Below are 20,324 nucleotides of genomic sequence, written 5' to 3'. Positions count from 1 at the left end.
CAGACAATGAGAAACAAAATTTGAACACTTTGGCTGAATGGCAAGCGTCATGTCTGGAGGAAACCAGGCACCGTTCATCACCTGGCCAATACCATCCCTACAGTGAAGCATGGTGGTGGCAGCATCATGCTGTGGGGATGATTTTCAGCGGCAGGAACTGGGAGACTAGTCAGGATCGAGGGAAAGATTAATGCAGCAATGTACAGAGACATCCTTGATGAAAACCTGCTCCAGAGAGCTCTGGACCTCAGACTGGGGTGAAGGTTCATCTTCCAACAGGACAATGACCCTAAGCACACAGCCAAGATAACAAAGGAGTGGCTACAGGACAACTCTGTGAATGTCCTTGAGTGGCCCAGAGCCCCGACTTGAACCCGATTGAACATCTTTGGAGAGATCTGAAAATGGCTGTGCATCCAACCTGATGGAGCTTGAGAGGTCCTGCAAAGAAGAATGGGAGAAATTGCCCAAAAATAGGTGTGCCAAGCTTGTAGCTTCATACACAAAAAGACTTGAGGCTGTAATTAGTGCCAAAGGTGCTTCAACAAAGTATTGAGCAAAGGCTGTGAATACTTATGTACATGTGATTTAAAAATAAAAAATAACATTTGCAAAGATTTCAAAAACATTATTTCACATTGTCATTATGGGGTACTGTTTGTAGAATTTTGACAAAAATAATGAATTTAATCCATTTTGGAATAAGGCTGTAACATAACAAAATGTGGAAAAAGTGAAGCGCTGTGAACACTTTCCGGATGCACTGAATATATGCAATTCTGAACGAAGTATGAGATAAATTGATGACTGAATTAATCAATTCAAAATACACAGTTCTGGGTATCTCAGCGAGTATTGACGCTGACTACCACCCCTGGAGTCACAAGTTCGAATCCAGGGTGTGCTGAGTGACTTCAGCCAGGTCTCCTGACCAGTCAAATTGGCCCAGTTGCTAAGGAGGGTAGAGTCACATAGGGTAACCTCCTTGTGGTCACAATTAGGGGTTCTCGCTCTCAAATGTGCATGTGGTAAATTGTGGTGTCGTGGATCGCGGAGGGTAGCATGAGCCTCCACATGCAGAGTCTCTGTGGTGTCGTGCACAACGAGCCACGTGATAAGATTTGCAGATTGACTGTCTCAGAAGCGGAGGCAACTGAGACTTGTCCTCCACCACCGGATTGAGGTGAGTAACCTAGCCATGAATAAATAAAATACACACATGAAGTTAGAAAAGAGACCGAACCACATTTTTAAATCAACTAATTAAATATTTGATGGATAATATGGTTGCTCAAATTATGTCAAGTGTCACATCAATATTATCCACCATCCTGAAGAGAATCTATTTAAAATTTGGAACTTAGCACTTTCAGCAGTCTATAGCATCCAAGACAACAAGGTCAAGCTGGATCCATTTTCATTGTTTACAACAACAGAATAAGTTGACAGTGCTTTAAATACCTAGAGCAATCTTAACCCTCTGTTTTACATATTATGCTCTAATGATGGAATATGTTTGACATAAAATAGCTCTCATACAACAAGACATGTTTTTGATCAACTTATAATCATTTTGAAAATTTGAGTGAATCATTATTGTGTATCATTTAATATTTGTTCATACAAGTAATGTTAAAAAAGATCTATCGAACCACTACCCCCGATTGGCCAAAGCTGCTAGTGTTGTTGAATGTATGGGCAGGTGCAAGCTCCAGTTTCTGGGTGAAATGTCCACAGAGGCACCAAAAGTGAGCAGTATTTTTAATTGGAAATTATGTCATACAGGAATACATATTTTATTGATTCTACCCCCAAACTCAAACCCTGAAAATTCAACCTCTGACCGCTCACTATCGTTGAAGTGATGGCAAATATATTTCCTGGTTCCTACAGGACAAGAAACCAAATCTCAGAGGTTGCTTGTGCAAAACACTCCCAGTAGATCTAGATGGAAAGGTGATTGTGTCTGAACTGATACAAACATGTCTGATGGGGTACAGCACATGTCAGTACACAAACATTTGGAAGGAAGATACTTAAAAACCTCTTTCCAGAAAACCTGTTTAACTTGTTTAGAAGTATGGTGAATATTTTCCATGACGGTTATTTCTATGGCTACATTTAAATTTAAATAAAAATTATGGGATGGATCCATAATACACAGGATACACTTTAAAATACATGTTTAAAAGTTACATCAGCAAAGTAAAAATCTTTCAGTATTCTTTGTAAAAAACAAATAAATAAAATTTATGCCTGAGCATAAAATGCTTTGGATTAAAAACTTTTCAGATCTACCAACTGCTTTATTTCACCACTTTAGAAAATCATCCGCAATCTTTCTTAATAATACTGCTCAATGCTATTATAATTTGTATTCAAACTAATTGACCACATAGTCTATGTTTAAAACACAAATACCAATCCAGAGCTAAGCTGTATTCCTTGTATAATTAGGAATCTGCCTACAGACCATCCACATTTTATATCATATTCATCAATCAATAAAATGCATGACCACAAATTGAGAATACCAGACATTTCAAGATGTTAGATTTACAAACAAAAGTAAAGCACAGGTACTGCAGCCATTGATGATATGAGAGTTAGTCCATTCCTCTTTCATATTATGTTGACAGTGATTCCCAGAAAGATCCCAACTTCTTTCCTACCACTATCATTTTCGAAGCTATTTTTGTGAGAATAAATAAATACATAAATAATACGATTCTCTACAGTAGACCTTATTCACTCTAGCGCCATCTTTGCTCTCTCACTGCTACCATCAGGCAGGCGGTATTGCAGCATCAGGATCCGCACCAGCTGACTTCATGACAGCTTCTTCCCCCAAGACTTTTGAATTCTTGATCGATCACGATACAAATATCAGTACCAAATTATAATAGCCTCAGACTGGACCCACATTTTATACTTCACTTAACACACTGGCAACTGACTATCAACTGGCAGCTGAATGTCAACACACTTCATATTTATTTCCATACATATTTCCTTCTTATGTTGTGTATACTGTATATTGTATATAATATTTTAATATACAGTCTTCTTATTTTGTGTATACTGTATATTGTATATCATTAGGTGTATATTGTATATTGTGTTGTGTTACAAGATGTGTAAATTGTGTTATGTGTAAATCGGATGTTTATTGTCATTGCCATACTGCTATGTTGCTTGGAACCGCACCCAATACTTGCACCCACTGTTGCACTTGTGTATATGGTTGAGTGACAATAAAGTGATTTGATTTGGAAGTCTTGCAAAAACAACATATGCATCTAAACCAGCCTGTAAGAATCTAAGCAATCCGCATGCAGATTTCATGGAAACAGTGTTCATATAGGCATAATCGCTCTGTGTGTGTGTGTTCGCGTGCGTGCGTGCGTATGTGCGTGCAGGAGGCCTAGTAAGAAACATTGCTAGCTATTCTTCCTCACACATAGAAATCAGAGAAACAAGTAATTTTTTTAAATGACACAAAACGTTATGGTTACTGTTGTAACCTTGTTCCCCGAGGGAAGGAACGAGACGTTGTGTCGAATGAAGTGACACAAGGGGTCTTCCTGGTATGCCAAACGTACCTCTGAATCTGAGAAAAGGCCAATGTCAAGTTGGCAGACAGAATTTGCATGCCCCGCCCCAGACATATGGGTATAAAGGGAAGCGGGACAGCGAGTGCCAGTCAGGAGCCGAAAATAAGGTACGGCCGTTTAAAGTGGTAGGTCTAGTGCTGTGGCAGGAGGGACACAACAGTGTCGGGGAATGGAGGTTACAACAGTAACCATGACGTTCCCCTTCTGTCACTCACTCAACGTTGTGTCGAATGAAGTGACACATGGGGTCCCATATAAAAATGCCACGCACTGACCGTGTTATGTGAACTGCCGAGACAGGTGCAAGCAGGCTACTGCGTGTTAGAGGCAACTGTGTTGGCTGCACGTAGCCCTAACACCCCCAAAGAGGTGTCACATACAGACCTTAGGTTCCCCGCACCCCTGAGGGAGGGAACAGACGCTACATGACTAGCATGAGAGCAAGCCCAGGGGCTATCTTAACGCTATGAAATGCGTCGGGGAAGGTGGTCTTTCCTGGTCCTATTCTTTCAGGGGGAAAAGACCCTGCGGAGGCCACATCCTGCCCAGTCTAGGGGAGGTAACATGTGGCAAATACACCACAAGGGTTGTGAAGCCGTACATGGGAAATGGCGCAGTGGAAGGTCCAGCCTATTGAGGGGGGACACTACAAGCACGCCGACCGGGGCAGCGGGGCTGCCCAAGGGAAACGCGGATCCGCCGACAGGGGGACAATACCACAGGAAATACATCAGGGGGAGTTTGCTTGAAAAGGGAACTAAGCCCGTGGAGCCCGACTCCAGTGCAGAGCACCTGTGACTCGTAGTGGGTCTGGCTGCATATTGCTCCACTGAATTTGCCAGCCAGAAGGCTAGGGAGGAGAACATCCAGGGAGCGACGTTTAGTGGCTAGCCTGGGATAGAAGGAACACTGGATCAACTTTGTGAAGGGCACTGTGTGCTAGCGGAACACCCGGTCGGTTGTGCCGCGTTACCGAGTTCTACCGGCTCGGACCTGACAAAGCACAGGACGAGACCAACTCAAACCTGAGATTGTAAAATCTGGCAAAGGTACTGGGTGTTGCCCAGCCCACTGCTCTGCAGATGTCTGCTAAGGACATGCCAGGGCCAGTGCCCATGAGGATGCCACACTTCTCGTAGTGTGTGCTCGAACTCGCAAGGTGGCGGGAACGGCCTGGGTGTGATAAGCTAAGGAAATAGCATCAATGACCCAGTGAGCTAACCACTGTTTGGAGATGGTGTTCCCTTTCCGCCATCCGCCGAAGTAGACAAAGAGCTGCTCAGGACATCTAGGGGGGGCTGAAGTGGCTTTCTCGCGTGAGAAAAGAAAGCCGCGACCGCAATGTTGCCATGGCTATGTTCTCACACTGAGAACATGAACCATTCATAAAATGCTGCCTGCGTGTGATCGCAGCCCAGGCACGCGAGGTAGCTTTTATGACCATCAGAAGAGGAAAGAAATCAACTGCATCCAGGAACTACACAGAGGCGGAAAGACATCTTTACAAAAACGCGTCCTGAAAAGGACATTCAAAGCCTGCTGTGTATTGCTCTTTTATGAGTGGGAACTCAAACTCTTTTAGAGGAAATAAACTCTTATTAGGAGGAGAAACACTCTTTCAGGCAATGAAAGTGCTGCCGAAGCGCCCAGGGGCATAGACTGCACAGCATGCAGAGAGAGAGAACGCCAACTGGAAATGCGCCGCAGATCCAACAGCAGTGCTTATCGCCAGTAGAGGTAAGTGGAACAGTGGTGAACTCAGCTTGCTGTTGCACAACCGTTCGGCTCCGAAGAAATGTTCTGACTGGCATTCGCTGCACCGCCGAGGTGGGTTTAATCGTCTTGCTACTTTTAGGAACTTTATGATTAAATCATACTTGCCTATAGAGGCACCGGCTTCATGTGCGTGATACACAGCTATAGTTGCCACATACACTTTGAGCGTTGACGGGGTGATTTCTGCGTCTAATCGTTCTTGAATAAATATTAGAATTTCATGTATGGGGCAGTTTACTGGGTCCTTACTACATGAGAGACACCAGTCAGTGAAAACCTTCCATTTTAGTGCATAGAGGCATCTTGTGGACGGTGCTCTGGCATGTAAAATGGTGTTATGACTGAACACGTCAGTTCTGGCGTGTGTAGTGCGCCCCGTTCAGTGGCCACACATGCAGGTTCCACAGCTGGGGCTGGGGATACCAGATTGTGCCGTGCGCCTGAGAGAGGAGATCCCTCCTCAGCGGTATTTCCCATGCTGTACAGCATCTCTATCATTTCCGGTAACCATGGCTGGTTGGGCAATCTAGGCGCAACTAATAGAACCGTTTCCTTGTCCTCCCGGACTTTGCATATGACAGAGTGGATCAGGCATAGCGGAGGAACCGTGTATTTGCATTTCGTCGGCCATTTGTGTGCCATTGCATCCGTTCCCAACAGGGCTTGGGACTTCGAATACCAAAGGGGACAGTAAGAATTCTCCACTGAGGCAAATAGGTCGATTTCTGCTTTGCCGAATATTTCCCAAATCCTCAACACCATCTGAGGATGAAGTCTCCAATCGGCCGGTATCACCCCTTGGCGTGACAGTAGGTCCGCTCCATAGGAGGTGGTGCCGTGTCTGTCTCAACAGTGGTGGTGAATGAATTCCACCTTGGCTGTTTATATATGCCACAACTGTCATGTTGTCTGAGCGAACTAGGACATGACAGTTCACTATTTCTGACTGAAAAGACTTCAAGGCTAGAATTACAGCCCAGTTTACATTGAGGCCCAAGCTGTTTAGATGCTGAAGCAGTAAGTCTCTGTGTTGGCATAACAGAGCCTCTGATTGTGCTAGTAACGGCCAATCATCGAGGTAGTTCAATATGCGTGCGCCGCTCTGTCTCAGAGGGGCGAGCACCGCATCGATGCACTTTGTAAATGTGCGAGGAGCCTGAGACAGTTTGAAGGGCAGGACTTTGAATTGATACGCTGTTCACTCGAACGCGAATCTCACAAACATCCTGTCGTTTGTGAGACAACAACCCCTCTAAGCGTGCACGCGCAGTGACTACGTTCTCTCGAACGTGGACCACGGGGAAAAGAACGGTGTGGCAGGGCGGAGGGCGGGGCCGGGTCGTGATCATACACACCAGGTCCCTTATCAGGCTAATCAAGCCTCAGAGAGGGATAAAGGCAGACTGATTAATTTTAAATTAATTTTAAATAGTACTGACATTTTTACTTTCATCCAGAAATGGTTTCAGAAAGAAAAGGATACAGACAGAGAAAAGTTTCCACAAAGACTTAATCCTGAAGGTTCTGCTGTACACTGTAAAAAAAAATCCTGTTGTTTTTACAAAAACAAATTGGCAGCTGTGGTTGCCAGAATAATTCTGTAAAAAATACAGTTAAAATGTAAACCACTTTACAGAACAACCTGTACATTTTACAGTTTAAAATGGTTGTAATTTACACGCTGGCACTGTAACATTTTTTATAACAATTCTGTTAAATTTACATTAAAAAATATTCATTAACATGCATTCTGAAACTGTAAAAATCTGTTGTTTACTTTATGAAGTATTTTTTAATCACCGTGGTAACTACAGAAGTGCACATGATGACATGAAGTTCATCAATAGTGGCTCTTTCATGAGCAATGCCCAATTAATATATTGAGACAGTGCTCAGCCTCACTTACACAAACACTAAACACCATCATGGTAACACATAAATAATGCAGTAAACATGAACTAAATTACATCAAATATAACACAAAACACCCCAGTGTACGTAACTGATATTAAAAATATGATGAAACATAACTATTCCCATAAAATATAATGAAATGTAATGGGTCACGCAGGGAATTGTGGGAACACCCGATTACTGTTTTTTTACTGTAATTTTAACAATAATTTACTGTAAAAAAAAAGTACATGTACGCTCTTGTTCTTTTTACCATTAATTATACAGGAAACTTTTACTTTTTACATTTAAATAATTACATTTTTACATAATTGTATTTTAAAAACTACTGTATTGACTTTTAAAATATATAAAAAACATTTTACTGTATATTTTACAATTAATATTTGTTAATCAATTAACATTTTATTTCTGTAGCATTTTTACACTATTTTACTGTTAAAATGACATTTTTTACGTTAAAAGCTTTGCCTAGAGTTTATCTCTCATCTCTTTTTCAGTGGTCTTGTTTTAAGATTTAAATGTAGGTCTGTTTACGCACAAAGTGATCACTTTGCTTCAGAAGACCTGAATTAAACCACTTGAATTGTATGGATTACTTGTGTTGGAGCTTGAAAGTTTGAAAAGACCCCATTGACAAAAACACATACTGCCTTCAGCAATTCTTTGTTTGGCAAAAAAAATGGGATGGCATGATGAGTAAAAGATGACAGATTTTTTAATTTTTGGGTGAACTATTCCTTTAACAATCTCTGAGCACTTGAAAGGTGTAATGAAAGATTTATACATTATTGGTTAAAAATATCCTGCGATGGACTGGCGACCTGTCCAGGGTGTCACCTGCCTTTCGCCCGATGTTAGCTGGGATAGGCTCCAGCCCCCCGCGACCCTGTACACAGGATAAGCGGTTGACGATGGATGGATGGATGGATGGTTAAAAATATTTTTTTCCCCTGAGAAAATGAAAGGGATTTTTACTTAGGATCCCGACTGTTATGCTCTACTAGAATGCCACCAAAGCTTGAAGTTCTGCTCACTTTCTTAGAAGTGGTCTTAAGAAAAACACTTAACATAAATATCTAGAACTGAGAGCTGAGGCCTAGTCCTGTGTTTTAAAGATGATATTTCTCAAGCACCTATGAAACGTATCTACATAAGTACATTTCCAATGCCTTGCCTTTCAGTCATGGGGAAAATTAGGCAATGTTTTCCAAAAATCACTCAATCTCTCTCTCATTTGGAGATGTTTCTCCAAACATTCCTCACCCATGTGAATATTTTTGACAATGGAAATTCCAATACACCTTATCAATTTTTCCTTGTGAGATTATAATTTATGTAGCCCTTAAAAGACTTTTGTCTTCAAAACAATTCTTGAAAATCATTGTAATAAATATAAAGTGGCAAGGTCTGTTGTCGCTGAAGTATTTACCTTTGGTTTTAGTATTTTACTATTGATTTCTTGCATCGCCATTTTCTAATTTGGCCTGCAGTTCACTGAAAATGTTGGTGGTTCAAACAAAGAAATCAAAGAAATTTGATAATTCATGAATCAGAAATGCCCAGTGTTTATGAGTAATTTTGCAAATCATACTCATTTTAGTATGGACCAGTAGTTATAAGACCAAAGTCAAAGCCAGCTTAATCATGTGCTGACCATCAGGGTCATCGCAAAAATTCATGAGACCAGGGGAAAAAAATATGGAACCGAAAATGGCTCAGTTGTCCATCATATGGCAGTCATATGCTTATATGCTGAAATGTTTTTGCCTTCAAGACAGGCCAGTACTGCCATTAATCTGCCATTAAGGGGTTAGTTCGGGGCACGAGGCGGCCCCCCAAAACTGTCTAATTTAGCCAAAACATCTGCCTGTGTCTTACTTGCAGCTTTTAGTATATTTAAAAAATAAATAATTAAATAAATAAAAAACGGCCTTGCTTTGCAGGACCCCATGGTGGTACAGGGGCCCTAAGCGCCCGTTTATACTGCTTATAGCTAGAAACAGCCCTGGTTAAACTCATTGAAAGGTCCTGAAAATTCATGGGTTAGAAATGTGGGAACCCTGTAAGGCTATGCCATCAGGGTCCGGTCCTCTTGTCAGTTATGCTTATTGTGATGACAGGATCCTGACACTCATGTTCCATATTTTCATGTGAGAGCACAGTTTAGGGTGTTAATACCTTGCTGTGTGCTCTTCTGTCCTGTCTGTGCTTACATGTTTGGAGCATGATGTGTGGATCCTGACTCTTCAGTCTGGTTTGATTTTGAGTCGGGATCCAGATACCCATGCTCCATGTCTAGTCATTATGTTTGGTGTGAGCACATGGCTTCTGTCAGGTTTGTTTGCCATGTGCTTTCCTGTCTCTCATCTAGACCCCGCCTCCTTGTTATCTTGTTATTAGTTAATGTGCTTCAACTGCCTTCCTTGTTTACCTCTTGATTTCTTTCTCTTTGTGTTTCCCTTGTGTGCTCTGTCCTGTGTTGGATCATTTTGTAAGTTACCCTGTTCAATTGTGTTGTTCTAGTCTTGTTCAGAGTTGGTTCCTGGTAACTTAGCCATCTCTCAACTCCAGAATATGACGATGCGAGATCCCAGCTACACGGACAACAGTGAGAAGCCTGCAGCCAAAGGCCATCTGAAATCAACACCTGAAACTGACTCAAGACTGATAGGATCTTACCAGATGTGCTTTTATGTCCAGCTGGAAGTTTGAATGTAATACTGTAGACATGATAACTTAACTAGAAAATCCCAATAACTTCATTCACTTTTAGGAGTACACTAGTATTCTGTATAGATGGCCTCAAAGCTAAAATATATGAATGATCTGATGGGCTTATTAAAGGCATTGTAAATCTTGAGTACAAGTACATTTGATACCAGTATTCACAAACTGTAAACAAAGTCACATGATGTAAGAGTTTGTGATGGGTTGATAACATAGACCATAATGTCTAAGAGGAAAGGATTTGGTCTGCTTCCTGACGAGAAGTGCTGTGTAGTCATTTCTCGTGGCTCCAGGGTACTTCTCAAATATTCATAATGCATGCTGATAGACAGCCACAATCGATGTCCCAGTGGACTCAAAAATATGCACGCACACGCAAAAACAGATACACCAAAACATTATCTAATTTCAGACTTGGAAGTTGTGTAATTTATTTTAATGGGCTGATAATATAGTATGCTGCCTCTTGCTATGCTTTCAGTACAAACAGTACATTTATGTTCAATTATGGAAAGCATGCAAGTTTGATGTACCATAGTTTTAGTTCAGACTGCAATAATCTTCCGCTTCCTCTTTGGACAACAAATACAGATTCACCCTGCTTTCAGGAGTCTTTTAGAGACGGATCAGGTCTACTGAAGCATATTTCAGCCAATCTGTTTACTTCTAATTCAACACTGGGATTCACCTTGTAGGTCTAAGAGGGACTCTTAAAAAAAAAAAAAATAGAATTCAAGTTTTAATTGATTTATAGGCCTATATAGTGATAATTGTTTTATTATAATTTTGTATTTTATTTATTTATTTTCTATTTGATTTACTCCCATTTTCTTCCCAATTTGGAATGCCCAATTCCCAATGTGCTCTAAGTCCTCGTAGTGGCGAAGTGACTCGCCTCAATCTGGGAGGCGGAGGACCGCGGGACCATCAATCCGCGCTTGTTGAGCGCGTTACCGTGGAGATGTAGTGTGAGTGACTCTACCCTCCCTAGCAACCGGGCCAATTTGGAGTCACTCAGCACACCCTGGATTCCGTCAATACTCGCTGAACTAACTAGGCCCCGAGTGATGTATATTGATAATTTAAGTCACATTTAACAATAAAATTAATTTACATATCATTTCAATTACGTCTGTTTGTCAAATTGAAAAGTTAAAATGTATTTATTAACTTTTTAATTTACATTTTATTTATTTGGATAAATGCATTTTATATTTTATTTGTGAATTAATACATGGATTTTTTTTTGAGGCAGTCCTATTTTTCTAATGGCTACTACTGACATTACAGATTTCAGTAGTTTCACAGTCATTGCAACATTTTGTTCTGTTTACAGTAGGCTACACTGGTCTTAAGTGCCCAATGAAACATAAAGAATGTCTTTAATCTTCAAAGCACGACATAGCCAACTCGAGCATGGCTGTAGCAAAATAATCTGGCCCCCAATAACTGTATATTGCTCTGGGCCCCTTTACTATATATAAAAAAATACAGTTTAGAAGTTGTTGTGGGGGCCCCTGGACCTTTGGGCCCTTAGAATGTCTACCATCTTTGACCCCACTAGCTATGGCCCTGAACTCAAGAACATATTGCACATAGAGTATTGCTGCATCTGGCAGTTTCCCTTTTATTGACCAAAATGCAAATCAATGGAGACATTTGTTGGCTGTTTTTTTGTATTTGTGTCTACAGCTCTTAATATGACATTTATTCCTCATATTCTGATTTACAGAATAATAAGAAAAAACTAAACCCATTTAAAAAAGTGACTGCAATCCAAATGATATAACATTAATTATATAACAATAATATTGTTTCTGTTTGAGGAAAAACATATTAGCCTATATTACAAGCTATGAGCAAAAATAATATACAAATATTAAAATATAAAATACAATAAAAATAAATCAAAACAACAAATTGATTCCAGTCAGAGAATGAGCAAATGCATTGCATTTATTTCTATTTTATATACGCAAACTTTTTCATGCTTACGGATGTTAATTCGTTTACGAAATTTGGATTTAAATTATCAGGACATGAATTATCAAGCTAAAACTTTTTTTTTTTTTTTTTACTATTAAATTGGCCTTGGTGTTTCTCAGAACACGAACAGAACATAAGGGTTAATAATATATTAGATATTGTTTATTTGTTTTTTATTAAATATTGTTTAAGCCAGTGGTCATTAGACATGAGGGATGTTTGTAGCATTTGTCAGATGATCATGCAAAATAAATAACGTGAAGTGAGTATTTTTGATGTTGTTTACACGTATATATAGTACGTTGTTCTGCGGTCTGCCGTTAAAAAAAAAAAAACAAACAAAAAACAACAACACATGTCTCATGCAAATCATTAAAATGTGTAAAAACTGAGCAGAGAAACTGTCAGATGCACTTGCGTTCTCTGCTCCTCCTCTTTCATGCGCCTTATTTAGCAGCCGCTGGAGGGAAGAAGTGTCACTCATCACTTCAGCGAGATGGAGGAATGAACTGTGTATGACTTTAATTAACGTGAGAAGCTGTTGTTATTTGACTGAAGTTATTGATATAACTAACGGCTGAATTCGTTATACTGAGGCTCCGCACCGTCTCGGAGCGTTATGAACTCGAGTGTGGATTTGTTTTTGCGAGTGAAATCTGTGGGTGGCGAGAACTGGACTGGCAAGTAACTCAACTAACAACTTTTTTATGCATTTATAAAGAAAAACCTACAGAAGAAACGACGACCGAAGAAATGTCATATCAATGACCCTTTCAATTGTTGTGTTTGGAGTGACAGAAATGAAAGGAATGGAGGGTCGTGATTAGACGCGGATGGATTTCCCGCGGACAGGTGCGTACTGACGTGTGACATTTCAAGATCGATGCTACATTGCCATGACAACCTACAGTACAACCTACAAGGAAATCTGACTTTTTTTTCAGGTTTAAAAATTCAGTGTGGTCTCAGACATCTGGACCCCACTGTACATTACATAAAGCAAGAACAAGAAATAGATTGAGAAACCTGTGCAGTCAGAGCTTATGCAAGATAACAACATATTATCATGTTCAGGTTATTGTTAATGTGCAATTTTTGTTAGTCTTGAATAAAATATTTGAATAAATATAAAATATCAATATAAATGCTGTGTGGTGATAACAGAAGCAGTATACTCTGGAAATTATGGAAGTTCAGTGTCTTTAGAGCAGCGGTTCCCGACTGGGCTCTACAAAAAAATATTAATTAAAATCAAACATTGAAATAGATCAAAATTGGCATTCTACATAGGCTTAACAATATGGAAAATTATGCATATATGCTGAAAAGGAAAATTGATAAATATTTAAATGCATAAACAACAGCAGAAGTTTGATTTACCTGTCAAACACATGGAAGAAACAAACACAGAGCTGAATATTTTATTAGTATTGGCCATATTGCCGTGATGGATGAATTTAATGATGCCAAAATACTGTAGAGTTTGATTGGACATGCACAGTCTTTGATGTCAACAACAAAAAATATGGAAAGCGTTTTCTCCCCCTTTAAAAAAAAAAAAAAAAAAAAAAGTTGAGCTTGTTTATTTTGCTATCCAAACTTTGTCCAGATATGTGGTTAAAGGGATAGTTCAAATAAAAATGAAAATTCTGTTGTCATTTACTCTCAGGTTGTCTCATATGACTTCCTTTCATCTATAAACTCAAAAGGAGATGTGAAAGCCTCATTCCCTTTTATCACATTTTTTCCATACATTGAAAGTGAATGGTGACTGAGGCTGCCAGTCCCTAACATTCTGGCTAACACACAGTGTATGTGTTCCATGGAAGAATGTCAACAGAATTACTTAATGACAGAATTTTCATGTTTATGTGAACTAAGCCTTTAATTGCATTTCTTTGCATTTAACATTATTGTTTAACTGCTGTTAGTGACTATCAGTACAGATCTGCGACCAATTTTTGGGTCGGACTCACTATTTGAGAACCACTGTTTAGACCATTTTATTTAGGCAATTATGGTTGTGGTTAGGAAGTGTGATAGAATTCTTAAATCTGAAGAAATGCTTTCTCTTTTACAGTTTCTTTGCATTCTCAAAGAAAAGGAACTCCAACTCTAGTGGAATAGACAAAACTGCCTTTGCCCGATCCCTACCTCTGGGGTCAGGGTTCAAGGGCAGGGCAGTCTAAACATGCTCTCAAACAAGACATGTGAGAACATCACTCGAATCGATGTGAATGGGAACCCCGTGATGAGCACTGTAATGTTCATTGCCGGGGTAGTCGGCAACCTGCTGGCCTTGGCTATCCTAGGGGTCCACCAGAAAGAGCATCGCACCAAGTCCTCAGTCTTCTGCATCCTCGTGACAGGCCTTGCTCTGACAGATCTAGTGGGAACGTGTTTACTCAGCCCACCGGTTTTCATTTGCTATGCTCAAAGCACATCCCTTGTGGGTCTTACGGGAAATCGGTGGCTGTGTGGACTCTTCGCCTTTGCCATGACATTCTTCGGCCTGGCCTCTATGCTCATACTGTGCACCATGGCGGTGGAGCGATGTCTTGCCATCAGTCATCCTTACTTCTACTCCAAACATGTACGGCGAAGCTTCGCTAAGATTGTCCTCTTCCTCATCTATCTCTTTACCTTCGCTTTCTGCTTGCTACCCTTCTTTGGATACGGACGGCACAAGCAGTACTGTCCTGGGACATGGTGTTTCATCAAGATGGAGGCAGAAGGAGAGGGTGAGGACGAGGAGAGACGAACGCTGGCTTTTTCTCTGTCCTACGCCGTACTCATGGCGCTTCTCATCGCTGTAGTTTTCTTGTGTAACGGTTCGGTCATCGTCAGCCTGTGTCGCATGCACCGGAGCCAAATTAGTCGCCGGGGTTCGGTGGTGTCGGCCGGACGAAAGAAGAGGTTGAGTACCTGGTTTGGACAGGGAGAGGAAGAAATGGACCATCTATTCCTGCTGGCCTCCATGACCTTCATCTTCGTCATTTGCTCCTTACCTCTGACTGTGAGTACAGGAAATATTCTATGATCTTACCTCTGAAAGACCAGTACAAAAATAAGGCTAGTTTACACAGTATTGGTTAGTACTGGTTTGGCACTGGTCTAGCATAGTGGATCAGCATAGCCATGGTATTCACCAGCAAAACGTAGCTATGTTGGTCTTTTCAACAGTGACATCACTCTGAAATGCTTCCTTACACATAGATTAAAGTTAGTCTTGTACCGAACTTCATTCTCTCATTTTGTCTGTCTTTTCACTTCCACATGACTTGCATTAGGCCATCAATCAAACACTGCTTTGATTTCCAGATTAAATGCTGCAGAGAATGTCTTGTTTTAAATGTAATCTTGACATTGCCCACATTATGATACATAATCTGAATTGTCCGGTAGTCACTGGCTGCTGCTTTGAAAGGTCAGCGGCAACAGGGTCAAACTTGAAATTATTTGAATTTTGAGCACTCTGCGCAACACTTGATAGAAGCGCAACATGGTGCCATAAGTAATGCTGAAGTTGATGCTTCACTCTATAGAGCTCAATGTATTCTGCAATGCTGACTCAAGTCATGTGGAAACCCCTTTATGATCAGGATCAGATTAGTGCAGCTTGTTGACCATTGAATTTAGCGGGTTAAGATAGATAAAAAGCCTGGTTTTAGCCTATATTAAAGTTAGTCCATATTAAAGTTAGTCCTGGACCAAACCTTATTCTCTCAGTTTGCCAGTCTATTTACTAAAGGTTAGGATCCGATTAGACCAGGATTAGTGTTTGTGGAACAAATCCTATGTATTTACTAGTCTACCCCTGTCAAGTAGCTCTTTCCCAGCCCTTGACATCATTTTAAACTGATGTAGTAGACTGGAAATGGCAATGCTTGAACCATAATTGCTTTTAAAACAAATGAATCTGCTTAAAAAGTAATTCAAGCTGTCTTTGCAATGTGGTAGTAAATTATTCACAGTTGTGGATTGTTTAGTCTCCAGATTAAGGTCTTTGAGTTCAAGATTTCCACACTATAAGAAAATAAATCTTTCGTCTTTGTTAATGAATTTCACCAACACACTACTAATAGTTTATTTATACTGTATGATTAACCAAACAAAAAGTTTGCTTTTTCCTAATCACCCAGCTGGGAAAAAATACCTGATTTTGTAACACATACCTTCTTCAACCTATTCAGCTAGCTGCACATTTTGTTGTAGTTTGTTGTGCATGTAGAGATCACTGGGTGTGTACATGCCATGGGGGGAGCTTGGACAGCTTTTCAGTCCTACATTGCATAACAAAGGCTATTATGTTATAATTGTAGCCCCAAATGCCAGTTGTTGTGTTATTTCAGCACACCTTCAGTGTTACATTTTAAATGTAGAGGAATGCTACAAACTTGACAACCCTGGAAGACTGGATTAGACTAGCCCTGCTTTTCTTATGTCAGTCTACAATCAAAATAGTTTGGAAATGTTTTCCTAAGGATCTCTATTTTTGAACATGGCAAAATTGGAGTGATATTTATACGTGAAAGCCTAATCTGTATGTCTAATTCTTTGTTTTTTTAATTACTGGTGTTTGCTCTTGCTAGCAATTATCTCTATTGTGATATCACTGTTGTAATAGATATCACTGTTGTAATAGTCATAAAAAGTAAACACATAAATTAATGTATGAATCAATCAATTAACTATTTATTTGTGTGCCAGACATTAATCATACCATTAATCATACCTCAAAACTTGTTGAAAAGAGTTATATTATTACATCCCTTTTTTAAATGTTTTATTTTTTTTATCCCCTTTTCTCCCAATTTGGAATGCCCAAATTCCACTACTTAGTAGGTCCTTGTGGTGGTGCAGTTACTCAACTCGATCCGGGTGGAAGAGGACTAGTCTCAGTTGCCTCCGCTTCTGAGACAGTCAAAAAACAAATGAGAATAATATATTATAATAGTAATATATAGTAACATATCTCAATAGTGCACTTTTAACTTTTAAACCCTCGCGCTTATATTTTGACATTCTGAACTCTCCAGGAAGTCCTTTAAGTGTGTCTGTTTGTAGGCAAGTTCACGGTAGTTTAATTCGCTTCTTATTTAAATTCTGGTAAAATGCACCTCCGGTGCCGTTCTACAGTAAATGCATATTATAAGTGAACCGAACTATTGAGCATCTACATCTAAGATGTTGTTTGTGAGTAGTGCTCAAATATTGCGCACTGCCGTGAAGGCCAAATATAGCCGTGAGTGTGTGTAAACAGAGCAGCGCCATTCACTGATGGGCTGGAGCTGTGCATGCATTTTATATATTTACTTTTTAAACACAGCCTTTTGTAATTCACAGAGCTATCACATGTCTTCAAGTGGCTTTGAATAAAATGCACAAGTCATATGAACTACTTTTATGGTGTTTTAATGGTTATTTTATGTCATTTTTGGAGCTTGACAGTAACGAATATGACTAACACACAGTATCAGATTTGGATTTTGCTCGTCGGACCGTTATGATCCGTCTAAAAGCTTCAGTATCGGAGCCGATACCGATCCAGGTATTGGATCGGTGCATCCCTATGTAGAATACGTTACTGACCTTGAGTAATCTCGGAATATGTTACAAATGACATTTTACAGCAAATAATCTGTAATCTGTAGTGGAATACTTTTCAAAAGTAACCCTCCCAACCCTGTCCTGATCCATGCACAATTTACCACACGCCCCATTGAGAGCGAGAACCACTAATCGCGACCACAAGGAGGTTACCTCATGTGACTCTACCCTCCCTAGCAACCGGGCCAATTTGGTTGCTTAGGAGACCAGGCTGGAGACACTCAGCACACCCTGGATTCGAACTCGCGATTCCAGGGGTGGTAGTCTGCATCAATACTCACTGAGCTAGCCAGGCCCCCAAATCATTAAATTTTTGAGTGATCAGAATAATGTCCGGCTGACGACAATACCTGTAGACTCGGGCCAGTAAACAAATTAGCGACCACTCAGAGCTAACTTGCAACCACCTAGCTATGTGCTACATAAGGGATAATGTATAGTCAAGCTGGATGTTTTTGCAAAATAACCCCGACCCTGAAGGGGTTTATTGTGCTATTAATAACCACCTGACATTCCGCTTATTACAGGGCTTTAATATTGATTTCAGTTTAAATTATGTAAGTGCACATGAACCATTGATTTGAGTTTAAATTATTTTATCAGCTTGTAACGGATTGACCTAATTAATTGGGGTGCCAAGCAGGTGATAAAACCTACTAAATGTCTTCAATCTTTGAGTCAGTCAACCATACAAAGGATTCACACATTTAAAGAAGTAGGATCCCTTAATATGTGGATGAAGTATTAACACACAAACAGCAAGGCTCAATTCACATAAACTGTTATTAATTTTTGAAAAAATATCATTCAATGAGGGCAAAGCATTAATGATTCACATTTGCACAGCTCAACACACAAAAAAATATAAATTTATAAGAAAAATATCCCAGACATTTGACAAATTATCAAATTACTTGGGGTGCAACCCACCAGTTTCAGAATTAATTGGACATGCAGTTCACATTAACAGTTCTTGACTGAGTTCACAATTAGCTTATACCTCAGAGTTAATATGCACTTAGGCCTTTTAAGAATCCTTAAGTCCATTCAAACCAGCATTATGCAAACCAGTTCACTGTGCAGTTCAGAAAGAGTTCTTTCAGCACTTCAAACAACATTTACACAGTCCCATGGACACTCAACTGGCAAACCCAACATAAGAATATAAGAAAAAACAATACTTGTTTGGTCTGGTTCATTCAGTCAATCAGACAATTTATCTGCTCTCCATTGTTGTTGGGAGGGACCATCAGTAGCTTTCTCAGTGAAAATCCAGCAATCTTCCAAAAAGTTCCATAAATCCCAAGGCAATCATTGAACTTTACATTCTTCCTCACGGTTTTGTTTTGTTGAGATATACAGGGTTTCACTTCCCAAATCTTTCCACTGCACAATGCATTACCCTGAACCTGGCATCTTCAAACTCTCTTAAGACATGCGCTCCAGAACATAATGTGACTCAGAACATCATGTGACTCAGACTCATCACAAGCTTACTTGTAGAGATCGCACTGTGATTCGAAAAGCAGAAATGATGGCTCGCAGTACCCAGATGAGCGGTCTGATACATAGAGGTGCGGTTGTTACAGATAAATATCAGACTGCTAGGTGGCGCCATTGACCAATCAGAATCGAGTACTCCAGAGAGCTGTGTTATAAAAACCATTAAGAACACCTTAGATACCACATAGCTTTGCCTTGGCAACAGCCCTAAAAATCCTAGTAATGTAGAAGGACCACTCAAAAATTTGTTTTTGTGTTAAAATCATACAGGCATGGATAGAAAAAAAATCTTCCCTCAGTCAAAGAAAGCAGTTGCAATAATACATTTTGAATAGAGGATAGAGATCAATCATACAATGTGCTGTATTTTTATTTTTTTGCAAATACAGAAAGATCCATTTGTAACCTCAGTTGCATAGATTAAAGTGACAAGCATTTAATTATATTTTATAGCTTTTAGAGACAACCTAATGACTGTTATAACTCTTGATGCTCTCTCTCAGTCTGTCTGTTGGATTGTCTCTGTACCTCTTTCTGTCTCTTGCAATTCTGTAGCGATTCCATCCGGACCACAAGACTTCATGACGACATTTGCACCTTCTCATCACCTCTAGTGAGCAGCGTGACAAAACAACAGTGCTGTATACACCAGCTCTGATCTTTCTGCGCTGTATTTTTTAATATTTTTCTGTAGCACTGAACACGCTTTATTTATGCCCGCTCCGCATGCGTCGCCTCTTTTCCCTGCATGTGAGTGGACATGTTGCGCCACATAAATTAACGTGGTTCCAAAGCACCTTAATACTATATAGTTTTTTCCTTCTAAGTTTAGCATTATTAATCATAATAATTACTAGTAGCAGCCTAGTCTTTGTCACTTTAATGAAAATATCAAAATGCCCCATTCAGATTTTACATTTCCTAAATTATTCTCTCTGGGGATACACCTGAACCCCCATACAGTATCATTCCTCATTCACCATACTTGGGTATCTGAATGTAATTTGAATGTAAAAATATTCTTATAAATACTGGACTGCTGTCATTATGCTTCAATTCGAACAGATGATCTTTAATATTCCCCAAATGCAATTTTGTAGAGACTATTGTGACTGTTTTGATTTATTTTCCAACTTGAAAAAAAAAAGTGCAATGTGCAAATGTGGATGTACTGTATATTGTGATAAATGT

At 39.7% G+C, this 20,324-nt stretch overlaps 1 protein-coding gene across 1 annotated transcript in view; it reads left to right on the top strand.

Moving 5' to 3' along the window:
- The first annotated feature begins 12,529 nt into the window (after nt 1-12,529).
- The window catches only part of LOC127632036 (prostacyclin receptor-like), a 77,105-nt gene continuing 69,310 nt past the window's right edge, over nt 12,530-20,324 (top strand). The window contains exons 1-2 of the mRNA XM_052110500.1: nt 12,530-12,872; nt 14,101-15,036. Coding sequence (XP_051966460.1) covers nt 14,212-15,036 — 825 coding nt within the window. The 5' untranslated portion in view covers nt 12,530-12,872; nt 14,101-14,211. The remainder of the gene's footprint in view (nt 12,873-14,100; nt 15,037-20,324) is intronic.

The sequence above is a fragment of the Xyrauchen texanus genome, chromosome 38 (assembly GCF_025860055.1).
Source record: "Xyrauchen texanus isolate HMW12.3.18 chromosome 38, RBS_HiC_50CHRs, whole genome shotgun sequence".
NCBI lineage: Eukaryota > Metazoa > Chordata > Actinopteri > Cypriniformes > Catostomidae > Xyrauchen > Xyrauchen texanus.
This window is presented reverse-complemented; position numbering and strand designations above follow the sequence as displayed.